General features: G+C 30.6%; 2 protein-coding genes across 2 annotated transcripts; both read left to right on the forward strand.

Moving 5' to 3' along the window:
• Window positions 1-2,692: 2,692 nt before the first annotated feature.
• LOC108468265 (phytyl ester synthase 1, chloroplastic-like) lies at window positions 2,693-8,848 on the forward strand. Its single transcript, XM_017769156.2, has 13 exons — window positions 2,693-3,296; window positions 3,856-3,907; window positions 4,259-4,314; window positions 4,580-4,738; window positions 4,875-4,982; window positions 5,512-5,618; window positions 5,703-5,824; window positions 6,262-6,370; window positions 6,938-7,071; window positions 7,329-7,698; window positions 7,853-7,966; window positions 8,066-8,154; window positions 8,347-8,848. The coding sequence occupies exons 1-13, from the start codon at window positions 2,903-2,905 to the stop codon at window positions 8,645-8,647; spliced, it is 2,115 nt and encodes a 704-aa protein (XP_017624645.1). The 5' UTR covers window positions 2,693-2,902; the 3' UTR covers window positions 8,648-8,848.
• A 2,707-nt stretch (window positions 8,849-11,555) lies between these two features.
• Window positions 11,556-14,986, forward strand: LOC108467563 (probable nucleolar protein 5-2). Its single transcript, XM_017768238.2, has 9 exons — window positions 11,556-11,880; window positions 12,164-12,265; window positions 12,399-12,440; window positions 12,524-12,703; window positions 12,801-12,965; window positions 13,328-13,528; window positions 13,666-14,163; window positions 14,238-14,369; window positions 14,450-14,986. The coding sequence occupies exons 2-9, from the start codon at window positions 12,188-12,190 to the stop codon at window positions 14,798-14,800; spliced, it is 1,647 nt and encodes a 548-aa protein (XP_017623727.1). The 5' UTR covers window positions 11,556-11,880; window positions 12,164-12,187; the 3' UTR covers window positions 14,801-14,986.
• The last annotated feature ends 505 nt before the right edge of the window (window positions 14,987-15,491 follow it).

Below are 15,491 nucleotides of genomic sequence, written 5' to 3' on the forward strand. Positions count from 1 at the left end.
TCAAATACAAGAAACGACTTGAAAAAGAAATATTATACTCTTTGCTTACATATACCCATATCTAATATTCACTTGGGAGTTTGAGTTTGAATGGGCAAAAATATTATGGAGGTCTCTGTATTAAAAGTAAGATTGTATTTTATCTCTTTCACTAAAAAATTCGTCAAATTAGTCTTATATGTTAAATAAATAAATAAAAGTAAATTGGTCATTTCTATAAAAAAAATACATTATTTTTTATTGTTAAAAAATAAAATGGTTGACAGAATAATCAGACAGTGACGTGTGGTATAGTACGGGTATCTCATATTGGCATACAAAGATCAGTTTTTAACGGTGGGAATGTTTCATCAATTTGCTTTTTGATTTAATGCAAATGAATTAATTTACTTATATTTTGAGTAGATTCAAAATGCAATTCGGTCTTCTATAATACTTTTACCGGCTTGAATCACAAAAAAAAAAATCTTCCCATTTAACGAAGTGTTAGTGTAGCTGGAAACTGGTGCTTGGTGTGCAACACCACTCTCTCTGATGGTTCACGAGTGAAGCAGCGCAAAGCATTTTGAATATGGGATCAAGTTTGCAAGTTTATATCTAGTATAAATATTCATGTATAATATATGCGTGTATGCATGTCCACGTACTTTATCTATGAGTTGAAAAAAGTCATATTGATCAAAGTCTGAGCATGGAACAATGGAATAAGTTTCGAGGATTGAAGACGATCAAATATCTTATTTAAAAGTTATTATATAAATTGATTAAATGAAAAATTAAGATTGATGTTTAAAATAATTAACAAAATAATAGAAGGAATCGGATGAATAGATATTAATTAGTTTGTATTTTCATGCGATGCATAGGTTGATTGTGTATATGTAATATTTTATATTAAAAATTCAATATAATTTGTGTAAATAAAATATATTAAGATTCATGTGAAAACTAATTTTAACCATAAAACATTTTTTTTAAATCAATTATTACATAACACTTATTATTATTAAGCTTAAACCTCCACTTTTAAGTTGCTAAAATCATAATTTTTAAAATAAAATCTTTTTAACTTTCATCTTTTAAATACCTAAAACTTATAAAAAATTTATTGGTAGCAAAAATCTACAAAATGTTTATTACCATGTTATCCTTTGATTTTCATTAGTGAGAAAGTAATGGTCTTTTTAGCGTGAGAGAATTAAGATATTTTGAAGCGCTTAGATTATGGACTACAATTTTTATCAATTTATATTTGTGCTTTGAAAGTTTAATAAACTAAAATAATCTATTTATAAAAAAATTAAATTTTCAAATGTATGCAAGCCGGAGAAAAAATGAAATTCATGGTGTTGTTTCTATAAATGTATATAAAGATGGAAAAAGAATTTAATAGTGTGAGAGAAGAAATTTTTTTTTTTTGTTTTCTCATTATTATGAGATTTAAAAACATGTGGGAATGTGTATATTTCTTACTTATATTAATTTTTTAATTATTGTGCATATTTGGTGAAGGATTATTTGTAGAAGCATTTATAGTATAAACTATTCATTCATTAAGCACAAGAATATTTAAAAGAAAATATTATAATCATTTTCATCTTTTAATTGAAAATATTTAATAAATATAGAAAGCCATACGATACGATTAATTTTTATTTTAGTTGTATTATTTATAAAATAATGATAATAATTGTATATATTAAAGATATTTAAGTTTATTATATCTTCTATCAAAAAAAATATTATATCTATGTAACCAAGTTAACATTGATTATTAATTTATAATTATGTTATGAGAATAATTAAATTAAATATAAATTAAAAATATGTGCTTAAAATTTAGCATTAATAATTAAGAAATATTTGTAAAATAATTTTAAGAAAAACTGTTAGCAATCAAATATATCACGCTAATTTAGGCACAAGTAAATGGAGAACTCGAATCTAAGAATTAAAAATTTGTTAGAGTTCATATATAATTTGTTAAAGGCATTACTGTTATGATTTTTCCTTCTTCTTGAATTTACCAAAAACAAATCGAATGAGTAATATTTGTTAGGAATAAAAATATTAGAAAAATTTCTTGTTATTCATAAAAAGTATAATTTTTATTATTAATATTTTAATAGATACTGATAATTCACATAATATGTTTCGGAATTAATTTCTTGAGCAGTAATAATGTAAATCATGTTGATTATCAATATACAAATTTAAAGATTTGATTCCTATAGATTTTGTCTAGAAACTCCCATCTTAATTTACCGTTACCAACAACTACCAAAACCCGCCATTTCTTCCCTTTTTCTTTTGTACATCTTTATGAAAATGTAACTGTTAAACACACCATCCAAATGAGTGTATTGATACAGTAATTATTCATGGCTAAACCAGTGGAAGTTAATGGAAATTTGGGGGATTTTTTTATTAAAAAAAGAACAATATCTTTACATCCTGTAAAAAGAAGATAAAAATTTTATGAACTTAAAACATTTTTGCTGTCATTCCATGATTTTTTGACAATAAACTATAGAAATATATGAAACAGTAAAGTGTAAAATTAACCATGTTTTGTTATATGGGTGTTTGCACCAAATTTCATTCTTGTACTCTACTTTCTTCTTATATTTATATTAAAATACATATTTGGTATAAAAAGTGTGACATGTTTCAGTTAGAGGGTTTTAGGCAACATTATAGTTGTTGTTTCTTCTGCTTGAAAAAGGGTTCCAACAAGTTCTTTTGGCAAGTTGTTCCCATTGAGTTTGAAGTTGCTCGATTTTATGGACAACCTGGCATTTTTGGTGTTTGAAGAAAGGCTGCAATAAGTTTATCAAGTGTAGAACTGTAGATATTTGTGTTTAAAGGTTATAAAGTATATTTTAGTTTTAGTAGGAGAGTGATGGCTGGTGCTGTTACTTGCCCGGTATGGCACTGTTTTGGGATAAATAAGAAGCCTCGTTTTAGAGTGAGAGCTGAGAGATTAGATGGTAACGAGTTGTCAGTAGTGTCAACTGATGGGGTCTCCGTCAAGGAAACAACAGTTCCTGTAGTAGTGGGAAAAGGGTATTTGGTTGATGGTGGGAATGGGAGTTTAAAGTCTAGAACTGAGAAAAGAATGGGTTGTGAAGAGTTGGAACTATTGTGGGATGATGGTTATGGAACTAATACTGTGAAAGATTATGTGGATGCTGCAAAGGACATGATCAAGCCTGATGGTGGACCACCAAGGTGGTTTTGCCCTGTTGAATGTGGCCGTCCTATTAAAGATTCTCCTCTTCTTCTGTTTTTACCTGGTAAGTTCAGTGTTTATTACTTTTTCTTAGTTTTTCAAAAATTTAATATTTCCCGGTTGATGGGTGAATGGAGTTGACTAATTAGAAAAGATTAATTATTTACCTTTTCATTTTATCACCAATCATTATTTATAAACTCTTCAAATTACTTGGTTTGGTTTGTCATAAATGAATTTTAATACCTTTGATGTCCCTGTATGCTTTTTATAGTTTATGCTTCTGCAAGTTAAGATGCTTTTGCTACTATTATGAAATTGATATTTATTAAATTATTGTTAAAAATGTGCAACAAATTTTAAATATGAATTTTTTTTTTTGGATAATTTGGTTTTCAAAATCACAAGTTAGATTCCTAAAGTTTTATGATTTCTTAGTATAGTACTAACATATATGTTTTCACATTGATAAAAACATAACAAAATATTTTAATTAAAATATATAGATTTACGACTTATAATTGGCCCTTCAAAATTTTATACCAAGATCCATGAATACTTTAAGTTTACTGATTTAAACTAGTATTTTTCCTTCTTTTGTTTCTGAATTCTGATGCATGTAGGGCTTGATGGTGTTGGGATGGGCCTCATTTTGCACCATAAACCTCTTGGAAAGTAAGTTGTTTTATCTCCCTTAAATACTTATGACCAATTTTCCCTTAATTTTTTTGGCTGACAAATTCTATATATTTCCTTCCAATGGTAGCAATCAAGGTTAGTTCAAACTAATTTTTCAGGAATTACAGCAGAGGCAAATCAGTTCATAGCTTCCTTGCTGAAAATTTAATTTAAATGGGGTTAACTTACTCATTTTCCTGAAAAAATACTGTCTTGAAATTGTTTTCATTGTTTTCAGTTCTTTCCTGTCACATTATACTGACTCATATTCACCTCTGGCATTATGTTAATAGTTGTTCTATTGGAAATGTAACAATTTCTACTGAAGATTTTGGTTGAGTACTGCAGGGTTTTTGAAGTTCAATGCCTTCATATTCCAGTCCATGATCGAACACCATTTGAAGGTTTTTGTCTTTCAAGATCTTTCTTGACTTATTTATAAGTTTTATCCAAGTTGAAGGTGCATTTGAATGATGCCCTAAGCTTGAAGGTTTTTTTGAGTTGCATGAGTGCTTATTCACTTTGTTTATAACTATGTTGGTCCGGTTCATTTTTCTTAAAAAATTTAAATATACCCGTGTTGGCAAATCCCCATATTTAGTGCATTATTTTTAATCGCTATGCATCTTTTGTAAACAAAAAATCAACATTATTCTTTTGAATATGAAGGACTGGTGAAACTAGTTGAAGAAACCGTTAGACTTGAGCATGCTTCACGTCTGAATTGTCCAATCTATTTAGTGGGAGATTCCATTGGAGGATGCTTAGCCCTTGCTGTTGCTGCTCGTAATCCCAGTATTGACTTGGTGATAATATTAGTAAATCCAGGTCAGTTTTCATACAGAAGTGTCCTTTTTTCTGCTCTTTTTTCATCAAGTATTCTTAAAATCGTTGTGAACTGAACTCTGTTGCTGAAATGCCGAGGTGAACCTGATGGATTCTTTTGTTTTTCATTTCATTTTAGCTACATCACTAGGCAGGTCTCGGCTGCAACCATTTCTCCCTATACTGGAAGCTTTCCCTGATGGACTACACGTTAGAACTATCCCCTTTCTTTTGAGCCTTGTGATTGGTAAGTGCTTGCAGTGGCATGCTATATTAAATCACCATCTATAACAACCTGTAAGGTTCCATTTGGACCCATTAGACCTCATGATTTTGTATAGAAAAGATGTCTCACATATTAAAAATAGAATGGATACTTATATATCGAGTCGAACTCTAATACATAGCAGATGTGAAATTCATGGCTCCAAGACCACGGCTCCCTGCACGCATCATATGTAAGATAACCATTGGTCAGTTACAGCACGCTTAGATTTGTTCAATTTAGGTTCCAGTGTTCTACAAAAGCTTTATAAATGGAGTGGATACTTATATCGAGTAGAACACTAATACATAGGCAATAGGAAATCCATGGCCCTAAGACCATGACTCCCTACTGACATCATATATAACCACTGTCCTATTACAAAAAGCTCAGTTTTGTTCCATTCAGGTTCGACTGTTACACAAAGTCTGAATGTATCACCAACATTGGCAATTTTAGCTAGTTTGAAATCACTTGATTCAGATTACAGCTTTTGTTTTAATGAGATCAGGGGAACCATTGAAAATGGCAGAAGTAGGTGTTGAAGGTAGGCTTCTTCCCACACAGAAAATTGAGCGAATTTCTAGCAACCTCACTGCTTTGCTTCCGTTTTATTCTGTAAGAAATATTGGATTTATCATTTATTTTTCCTGACATTTGTTGCATTGCATGTAATGCTACTTTTCCTTGCTTTATTTTCAGGGTTTGGCTGATATTTTACCAACGGAGACTCTCATTTGGAAGTTGAAGTTGATTAAATCAGCTTCTGCTTATACTAATTCACGTCTCCATGCTGTTAAAGCTGAAGTACTAGTGCTTGCGAGGTCTTTATTCACTTATCTGTGCTGATGCTACTCAGATTCGGGGATAGAGTCGGATATGGCTTGACTATGTTGCTTTGACTCTTCGTTTTGCTTGAAATATCCATGCTGGACACTCATATCCGACACGTAACTCAAACTCTCCAAATACATGGAAAACTTTACAAAAAAAAAAAAAAAGAAAGAAAGAAAGAACATAAACAAATACCGGAATTCAACATTCACACCCAAGTCTGAACAAATTAGTGACTCAACACGACTTATATTCCCCTTCTGAATATGTGTTGGATATGAGTACTTAAAGGAAAATGAAAAATCATAAGTAGCATAGGTGCTTTCTGTCTTTCTATATTTCTGGTGAATTGTTTCTGAAAATTTATGTGCTTTGCCTTTGAACTTCATGGCAACTTCATTATGATTGATGGGTTTTTTCATTTTAGTGACAAGGATCATCTATTTCCTAGTGGAGAAGAAGCACTTCGTCTTAAGAAATTATTACCAAATTGCATGATTCGTATCTTCAAGGACAATGGCCATACCCTTTTAATGGTAAGTTACTGCTGTTAGATCTTATGATTCGGATTCTGTAATCAAGCTTTCATTACTAGGTTTATGTTCTTCAAGTTTAGAATCTCTGTAGTTAGTGATTCAATCTTTTTGTGCTGTATGCACAATACTAGGACTGAGTCGTACGACAGTGAACCAGAAAATCCTCCTCTAAGAGGGTGGATTTACCCTCGTTGGCATTTATCCCTTCTGAGATGAACCTATGGTGGAAAGGGTAACGAAGTCCCTTTAGAGGGAACCTTCAGACCTTAAAAGAATAATAGGAATAAACTGTTTTGCGTATTTTCCCTTCTCGATGGCTTTTGTATAGCACACATAACATGGTTTAAAAAGGAAAACATTTTGTTGTTGTTGTTCTCTTGAAATGTTCATGTCCAAGACACAGTCGGATACCAAGTATGGGGATATGATGGCTCTTTTAAAACTCCCAAATACACTGAAACGATTCAGAGAAAATTAAAAATGCTTATATTGGACATATACCTATCACCGTCACCCTAGTCCGAGTAACCTCGACTTTGACTAACATGTTTTTGTGTGATGGTGTAGGAAGACAGCATGAATTTATTGACTGTCATTAAAGGTACCTGCAAATATCGGCGCTCCAAAAGTCATGATTTTACCAAAGATTTTCTGCCTCCCAGCATGTCTGAATACAGATATACATTCAATAATGTATTTGGGTAATTCTACCAACCACATATATATATCCGTATATAGATATATAAATATATATACACATATACACATGTATATATATATGAGAAACCTATTGAAGTTGCATCATTTCACCGATTTCTCTTCATTTGAGACTCTGTACTGATATTTCTCTCTCACACACATATATATTTATAAGAAAACTGTTTAAGTTGCATCATTTCTTCGATTTCTCTTCATTTGAGACTATGCAGGTTGATATTTTCTGCCCCTGGAATTGCAGATTCTTGAATTTTGCTTCATGTTCTTCATTGTTTTCGACCATGGAAAACGGGAAGATAGTCAAAGGACTTGCAGGGGTTCCAGATGAGGGTCCAGTGTTATTAGTAGGTAACCATATGTTACTGGGGATGGACCTTAGCTCTCTGTGTGAAGCATTCTTAAGAGAAAAGAAGATCCTGGTCCGTGGAGTGGCCCATCCGGAGTTGTTTTGGGGAAATTTTCACACATCATCCAATGTTTTTAATTATTTTGATTTAATGAAAGTGATGGGAGCAATGCCTGTCTCACCAAAATCACTTTTGAAAGCTTTATCTACAAATTCCCATGTTCTTCTTTATCCTGGGGGTGCTCGTGAGGCCCTCCATCGTAAGGTGAGACTAAGGTTCAGGCTTTATCCAATGGAACCAAGTTTGAACCTGCAATCCGGTTGCAAACACGTTTTCGATTGTGTTTCCACTGTGGATATCAAAAATAGTCGAATTCTTGCAAAGATTTTTGCTATTATAAATGTTTTCGTTATTGCAGGGCGAAGCATACAAATTATTTTGGCCTAATCAACCAGAATTTGTGAGATTCGCAGCACAATTTGGGGCAACCATTGTACCATTCGGGGCTGTAGGAGAAGATGATATGGCAAAAGTAAGTTGCTGTGTCTTTTAACCATGTAAATGTACATACAAAAATATAATATCCTTCTCGATTATATATTTATATAGTGTTCATATTATTTCTTAACAGGTTGTATTTGATTACTATGACTATATGAAAATCCCTATGCTTAATGATAGAATCAAAGAAGTCATTCGGAACGGTGGTGTACAAATAAGGTCACTATTCTCCCTCTAATCAATCTTTTCTTTTATTTATTTCGGAGCTCGATTTTGATTTAAAATGACTATTATCTTCACATATGAACCCGACAATGCAAAACATGAAGCAATACTAAACGACCCTATGAAAAACAACAATAAAAAGCTGCATTTATGTGCAATTTACAGTTGAATATGGTGTAAATGCAGGGATAAAGCAAAGGGAGAGGTGGCTAGCCAAGAGATATTCATACCGGGAATGATACCGAAAATTCCGGGTCGATTTTACTATCTGTTTGGGAAACCGATAAAGCTGAAAGGAAGGGAAGATTTGGTGGAGAATAGAGAATCTGCAAATGAAGTATATTTGCAGGCAAAAGCTGAAGTTGAACGCTGTATTGGTTACTTGTTAAAGAAGCGAGAAGAAGACCCTTTTAGAAGTATCATTAATAGACTAATCTATAGAACTTTCTATGCTCCTTTACACCAAGTTCCTTCTTTCAAGCCCTGATAACAAAAATAAAAAATGGCACTGGAATATATCCATCTTTGATTCTATAATTGTTATTGTCGTTCCGGTTTTTCGGTTTTCTCGATTTCCTTTTTTTATTATTAGTTCATGAGTTGTTTTAGTATATCTTATGTTACTTGGAGGTTTTCTTTTTATATATTTATATTGAATACAATTCGAAACATTGATGAAGAGAAATAATTTTTCAAATTAAGTACACTTGTTTTAATATATATATATATATATATATATTGATCAAAGGCGGATTTAAGGGGTTGGTAGGGCCCGACCCTACCTAAAATGGAAATAGTTTCATTTAACCTTTTAAATTTTATAAAATTTTAAATTAGTAAATATAAAATTATACTTTGGCCCTCTAAAAGTAAAAAAAAAATAATTTAATCCTTTAAATATTATAAAAGATGAACAAGTAAAAAAAAATAATTTAATCCTTTAAATATTATAAAAAGATGAACAATTTAATTTCGACTCCCCTTAAATTTTTTTTCCTAGCTTTGCCCTAAATTTTTTTCCTAGTTTTGCCCCGATATTGATAGTAATTTATATCTTGATACGATATAGGGGTGAAAATACTAAAATTAAATTTATATCTATAGTTTTAATTTAGAATAGTTAAATAAAATTAAATTCAATGTAATATTGAATAATTATTATTGGAATATTTCAATTGTATTGAAATTAAGTTAGATTTAGTTAATATGAATTTTTGCTTATACAATTGAAATAATAATTAAATTTTAAGAAATAAACAATTATATATATATATATATTTCAATTGTATTAATATTTAAAAAAGTTAAAAATTATTATTTTTAGGGTTGATCAAAACTTACTTCTAATGTTAATTATTTTTACAATTATCTAGATTAGATAAAAATTATTTTATAATGAAAATCTAATTATTTAATTGGATATTTGTTAAAATTATGATTTAAAATTTTATTTTAACATGGCCACCAAAATAAATATTTTAACTATTCATTAAAAATGTCTTCTTTTTTTTTTGGGTAAAATGTTATTAAATTGCAAAACATAATAAGGTTGATTTATTATGAATGTAGGTTTAAGTTTAAATATTTATAAAATTTTAATTTTATGTTTATCAAAATAAATATTTATCTTTTGAGTACCGAATTAAAACTATAACTTAATATTCATCTTGTAATAAAAATTAAATTTAAAATAATTGATGAGAAAATCTTAAATTTATTTTAAATTTAGAAAATATATAAATGCTTCATATTTTCAAAAAATAAAATAAAACAAAACAATAATTGATGAGAAAATCTTAAATTTATTTTAAATTTAGAAAATATATAAATGCTTCATATTTTCAAAAAATAAAATAAAACAAAACAATGGAGACACAACCAAATATTATGTCAGTCTTCAAGCTAAAAGACCAATATTGAGGTATGTTAATTACTCATTGCCGTCGCCCTTAAATTGTGGTTGCGATACTGCTATTTGACACCTAATTCTGGGTATTTTATTAGTATCAAATTAATAATTATTATAATCTTTCAAGTAAAAATCTTCCAACAAATATCATCAATTAAGGGAGGAACAAAGGGGGTTAGCAAGGGTTTTGGCCGCTTGTAAAATGTAAAAATTCACTTTTAATCTTTGTATAATTTTAAAAATTTTAAATTAATATATGATAAAACTATACTTTGACTCTTTAAAAATAAAAAATTAATTTAATTTTTAAAAATAATAAAATTTAACTTTTACAATTATAAAATATTCAACTTAATTCTGGTCTCCCTCAAAATTTCATGGCTTCGCCTCCATCATTAATGTTAGGTTCTTTTTTTAATTGCATTATTTTTCTTTATTTTATCATTTGAGTTTTAAGATATTTCATTCCAAAATAGAAAAATTGGTAAGTTTTATGAAAGTTGTGATTAAAATATAATTTTTAAAATTCTTTATATTATTATTAAAAAATCATAAATTAAAGTTGCAAAAAAATTAAATAGAGAGTATTGTAATATAAGGAATCGATAAAGGAGAATGTTATAAACAGAGTGAAATTAGTAGTAATATTTTAAGTTAATTAAGTAGAATTATGTTTTAGAAATATGCAAGTGTTTTAGTATTATTTAAAGAAATTATTATTATTATTATTATTATTACTATTATTATTATTATTATTATTATTATTATTATTATAAATACAATATAGACAAATATTGGTTTACGTGTTTCATCACTTTTAATTAAATCCATATAAAAATGTTTTTATAAAATTACAATTTCAGCTCATTAATATTAAAATATTAATAACTTCATATTTTAGCATTTATTTTAATTCGTACTATTTATTGTTGATTGTCAAATAATTTTATGAAACTAAACTTCTCTAAGTATACAATTTTTCAATAGATTTTAATTGACTAAATTATTATAGTTTAAATTAAACATAAATATTTATTTAGTATATTTTAGTTTATAAATACGATGCATAAGTATACAAACTAGTGATGAATAATATGATGGACGATGATTATGGATGAAAACGAGGTAGGGTGGGTGGAACCCTATCTGACTTATTAATTCAACTAGATTTATCTCGAAAATTAATTTTAGAATAATTTAATCTTATTAAAAAGATTAGGAGTGAAATTAGAATTTTTTAGGATTGAAATTAAATTATAATTTTATAATAATAAAAATATAATTTTACTATTTTTAAAGAATTAAATTAATTTTTATCATTTTATGAGAGATAAAGTATAATTTTACCTTTAATAATTTAAATTTTAAAATTTTAAATACCTTAAATAAAAAATTTATTTTAAAGAAGAACGATGCCGTTTTCAACCCCTAACTACACCCTAAATTCTTGTAATGCTAAGAAATATTGAAAAATTAGTTTGCAAACATTGAAAATTTTAATAGCATGTTAGATTGCATTATCTTGAAATTAGTGCATTCCTCTATCTTTTATATGCATGTAGATGCGGTGAACCCTAAAATTTTGTTATTTACCTCAATCAAACGCAAAAATAATAATAAACTAAAAAAATATAAGAAACCCTACTAAAAATGAATTTAACATAATGATCTAAAATACCCCTTATGAACAATACGGCAATATAAGCGGTGACTACAAAAACCCTAAACCCCTCCATTTCTCTCTCTGCAAATAACGCGGCACCCCATCACGGAGCTTAGGTTAAACAAAATAAGGGTTTTTTCGTCAAAAGGTTTACATTTTTCCTGACCCTTTCATTATGTTGTCTGTGTGATTTTTTTTTTTTTAAATTGGGATTCTTGGTTTTGTTTGCTGTAACTTCGACACTAATGGGTTCCTTTAAGAAACACCTAACTATTGGTTCTTTTAAGTTTTATCTGTTTTGTTTGTGATTATGAATTGAAATGGTAATTGAGAAAAAAAAAAAAAAGGGTGCTTTTTGATCATGTTTAAATTTAGTAGTTTGATGCTTGATTATATTGTTAACAGTAATTTCATGGTGATGGTGTTTTTAGGTTTGTTGGTTGGAAGATTTAAAAATGCTTGTACTGTTCGAGATTCCGGCGGGCTTTGCCCTTTTCAAAGTATTGGATGAAGGGAAGCTAAATAACGTTGAGGTATTTTCATCTTCAAATCTTGTTAGATCAAGTAGAAGTCATTTTTTTAATGAATTTATTGGCATTATGATCTAGTTTATGAAATATTTTAGTTCCAAGTTTGGATTGAAATTTGGGGTATTGTTGTTTTTAGGACTTGTCAAAGGAATTCTTGGCTGCTGACTCAGCAAGAAAGGTAATCACATTTTAGAATTTTTTTAGCACATTTGTTGTTCCTCGAGTAAAGAATCTGATCTATTCTTTACTATGTTGTTTAAGGTTGTGTCGTTGAAAGCCTTTTCCAAGTTCGAAAACACTGCAGAGGCTCTGGAAGCCGCGACAAAATTACTTGAAAGCACACCAAGCAAGGGTCTGCGCAAATTCTTGCGTGCTCATTGTGATGGTGAAACATTAGGAGTGGCTGATTCAAAGCTTGGAAATGCAATTAAGGAAAAACTGGTCTGTTAATATTCTTCATATGCAGATTCTATGGTGATATTCTTCTGTTTTGTTTAGTTGAATTGTGTTTAAATTGAAGTAACTACTTGGTCTGCAGAAAATTGATTGCGTTCACAATACCTATGTCATGGAATTGCTGAGAGGCGTAAGAACCCAGTTGACAGAACTAATATCCGGCCTTGGTGCGCAAGATCTGGCTCCCATGAGTTTGGGTTTGTCCCATAGCTTGTCTCGGTACAAGCTGAAGTTCAGTGCGGATAAGGTACTTAGAAGAGCATTATCTATTTCCTTTTGAATTGGAGGGTGTTTTACTGGGAAGGTTTTGTTGAATAATTTCCAATTGTAGAAATGTGTAAATAAATCAGTATTAAATTCAAGATTGCATGGAAGAGTTCAGTGAGTTATAGTATGAGGTTAATTGGGAATTCTCATTAATACAGAATTTCCTGTTCATGTAGTCTTTTCTGGGTTCGAAATCATTGGGGAGAGGCTTTGATATGGGTTGGTGATGTGCCAATAAATGGTGCAATTTGCTTGTTATCCAATAGTTACTTGGTTTTAAAGAACTTCCTTGGCACATGATTCTCTGGAGCTATGGTGACAGTATACCGTGTATTGCTTTAGGTGGATACGATGATTGTTCAAGCCATTGGTTTGCTTGATGATCTTGATAAAGAGCTCAACACATATGCGATGAGGATTCGTGAATGGTATGGTTGGCATTTTCCGGAGCTTACTAGGATTGTGCAGGACAATATCCATTATGCCAAGACAGTGAAGCTAATGGGTGACCGAGCTAATGCTGCTAAGCTCGATTTCTCAGAGGTATGATTCTTGATTAACAAATCAGAAAATTAATACCTTAAGCTTGTCAACCAAGTGTGTGATATATAGATGTGAAATAAAGTGCTTGAAGGAAACCTTTCCATATTCTTAGAGTTATCTTGCTTGAACTTTCTCAGATATTACCGGAAGAAGTTGAGACAGAATTGAAGGAGGCAGCAGTGATATCCATGGGAACCGAAGTTAATGACCTTGATCTTATGAATATCAAAGAACTATGTGATCAGGTTCTGTCACTTTCTGAATACAGGGCTCAACTGTATGATTATCTAAAGAGCCGGATGAACACTGTTGCACCGAACTTGACTGCTCTTGTTGGTGAACTTGTTGGTGCTCGCCTCATCGCTCATGGTGGCAGCTTGTTGAATCTTGCAAAGCAGCCTGGAAGTACCGTTCAGATTCTTGGTGCTGAAAAGGCTCTCTTCCGAGCTCTTAAGACAAAGCATTCAACTCCCAAATACGGGCTTATCTACCATGCATCCTTGGTTGGGCAGGCAGCACCAAAGCACAAGGGGAAGATTTCAAGGTCACTTGCTGCAAAGGCTGCATTGGCAATCCGATGCGATGCTCTTGGAGATGACCAAGATAACTCTATGGGACTTGAGAACCGAGCCAAGGTAAATCATAACTCTGTGTTTAGTGTATTTCTCCGGAGAAATGTAAGGTATTTCTTACACATTACCCTTTGTAGCTGGAAGCAAGATTAAGGGCTCTTGAAGGCAAAGAATTGGGACGGTCTGCTGGGTCAGCTAAAGGCAAGCCTAAAATTGAAGTCTATGACAAGGATCGAAAGAAGGGGGCCGGGTTGATAACTCCTGCCAAGGTCCTTGCATCTCAAATTTTCATCATTTACTATATGATTTGTCATTTAGGTATTCATTTTTATTCTTTTGTTGTATGTAGAGTTACAATCCTGCAGCAGATTCAGTTCGCGGGCAAACAACAAACTCAGGTGCTCTTGATGAGCAAGACACAGCCCCAAGGAAGAAGAAAAAGGTCGATGTCGAACCTCAGGAGGAGGAAGCAGCAGAAGTGGCTGCTATTGAAGATAAAAAAGAGAAGAAGAAGAAAAAGAAGAAAGCTGATCAGGAAGCAAGTTTGCCAATTAGTGGAAACGAACCAGAAAATGAAGAGCCTGTGCCAAAGGAAAAGGAAAAGAAGAAAAAGAAGAAACGTCAAGCCGAGGACAGTGGGGAGAATGTTGAAGGAGAGAAGGAGGAGAAGAAGAAGAAGAAGAAGAAAAGTGGTGATTGAGAAAACAAGAAAATTTTTGTTGAATGTTAGGTAAACAAGTTTTTTGAGTAATATGCTTGTAAAATGTAGTCTTTTGCTGAGTTGTTAATTATGTGCCAGTGTTTCTTTAAACCCTAATTCTGATGTATTATCAACTTCCTTATGGGTGCAATTGCAATGATATATCAGAACATTTTTTCATCTGAATTTAAGGAAACTTACCTCTTTAGTGCATATTAAAGATATTCACTCAACCCCTAGTTATAGTTTAATTGATTTATATAACCGTTCTTATATTATTCATTACATTTTCATTTCTTTTAAATGTTCCTATTCATGATATATTCGGGTATTGATACGAAAACAACATATTCCATTGATGGAAAAATCCCAAAAAGGAATCAACAATGGAAGCTCTCCTTTAAGTGGGAAGAAGAAAGAATATAAATATTAGGGTAAACTATACATATAGTCAATTAACTATAAAAATTTTCATTTTAAGTATTTAAAATAAAAAGTATGTAATTTAAGTACTTATGTTATAGAGTTTATTTATTTTGATTACTTTCGTTAAAAACTATTTTCCATACACTTAAAAGGATTGACATATAATTTGCCAAATACTAATTATTAACAAAAGAATGAAAATTTAAATAGTTGAAAAACTCCAGAAATTTAAATGTTAATAAAATGTTTTTTTTCAAATTTTAAG

The sequence above is a fragment of the Gossypium arboreum genome, chromosome 8 (assembly GCF_025698485.1).
Source record: "Gossypium arboreum isolate Shixiya-1 chromosome 8, ASM2569848v2, whole genome shotgun sequence".
In the NCBI taxonomy this organism is placed as follows: Eukaryota; Viridiplantae; Streptophyta; class Magnoliopsida; order Malvales; family Malvaceae; genus Gossypium; species Gossypium arboreum.

What these genes read in the sequence shown, in the direction of transcription:
- LOC108468265 (XM_017769156.2), top strand. Translation starts at nt 2,903, where the DNA reads ATGGCTGGTGCTGTTACTTGCCCGGTATGGCACTGTTTTGGGATAAAT. An exon ending in CTTTGCTTCCGTTTTATTCT is followed by an intron (nt 5,619 to 5,702) that starts GTAAGAAATATT and finishes CTTTATTTTCAG; the next exon opens with GGTTTGGCTGATATTTTACC. An exon ending in AACGGTGGTGTACAAATAAG is followed by an intron (nt 8,155 to 8,346) that starts GTCACTATTCTC and finishes GTGTAAATGCAG; the next exon opens with GGATAAAGCAAAGGGAGAGG.
- LOC108467563 (XM_017768238.2), top strand. Translation starts at nt 12,188, where the DNA reads ATGCTTGTACTGTTCGAGATTCCGGCGGGCTTTGCCCTTTTCAAAGTA. An exon ending in CTAAGCTCGATTTCTCAGAG is followed by an intron (nt 13,529 to 13,665) that starts GTATGATTCTTG and finishes GAACTTTCTCAG; the next exon opens with ATATTACCGGAAGAAGTTGA. An exon ending in GGTTGATAACTCCTGCCAAG is followed by an intron (nt 14,370 to 14,449) that starts GTCCTTGCATCT and finishes TGTTGTATGTAG; the next exon opens with AGTTACAATCCTGCAGCAGA.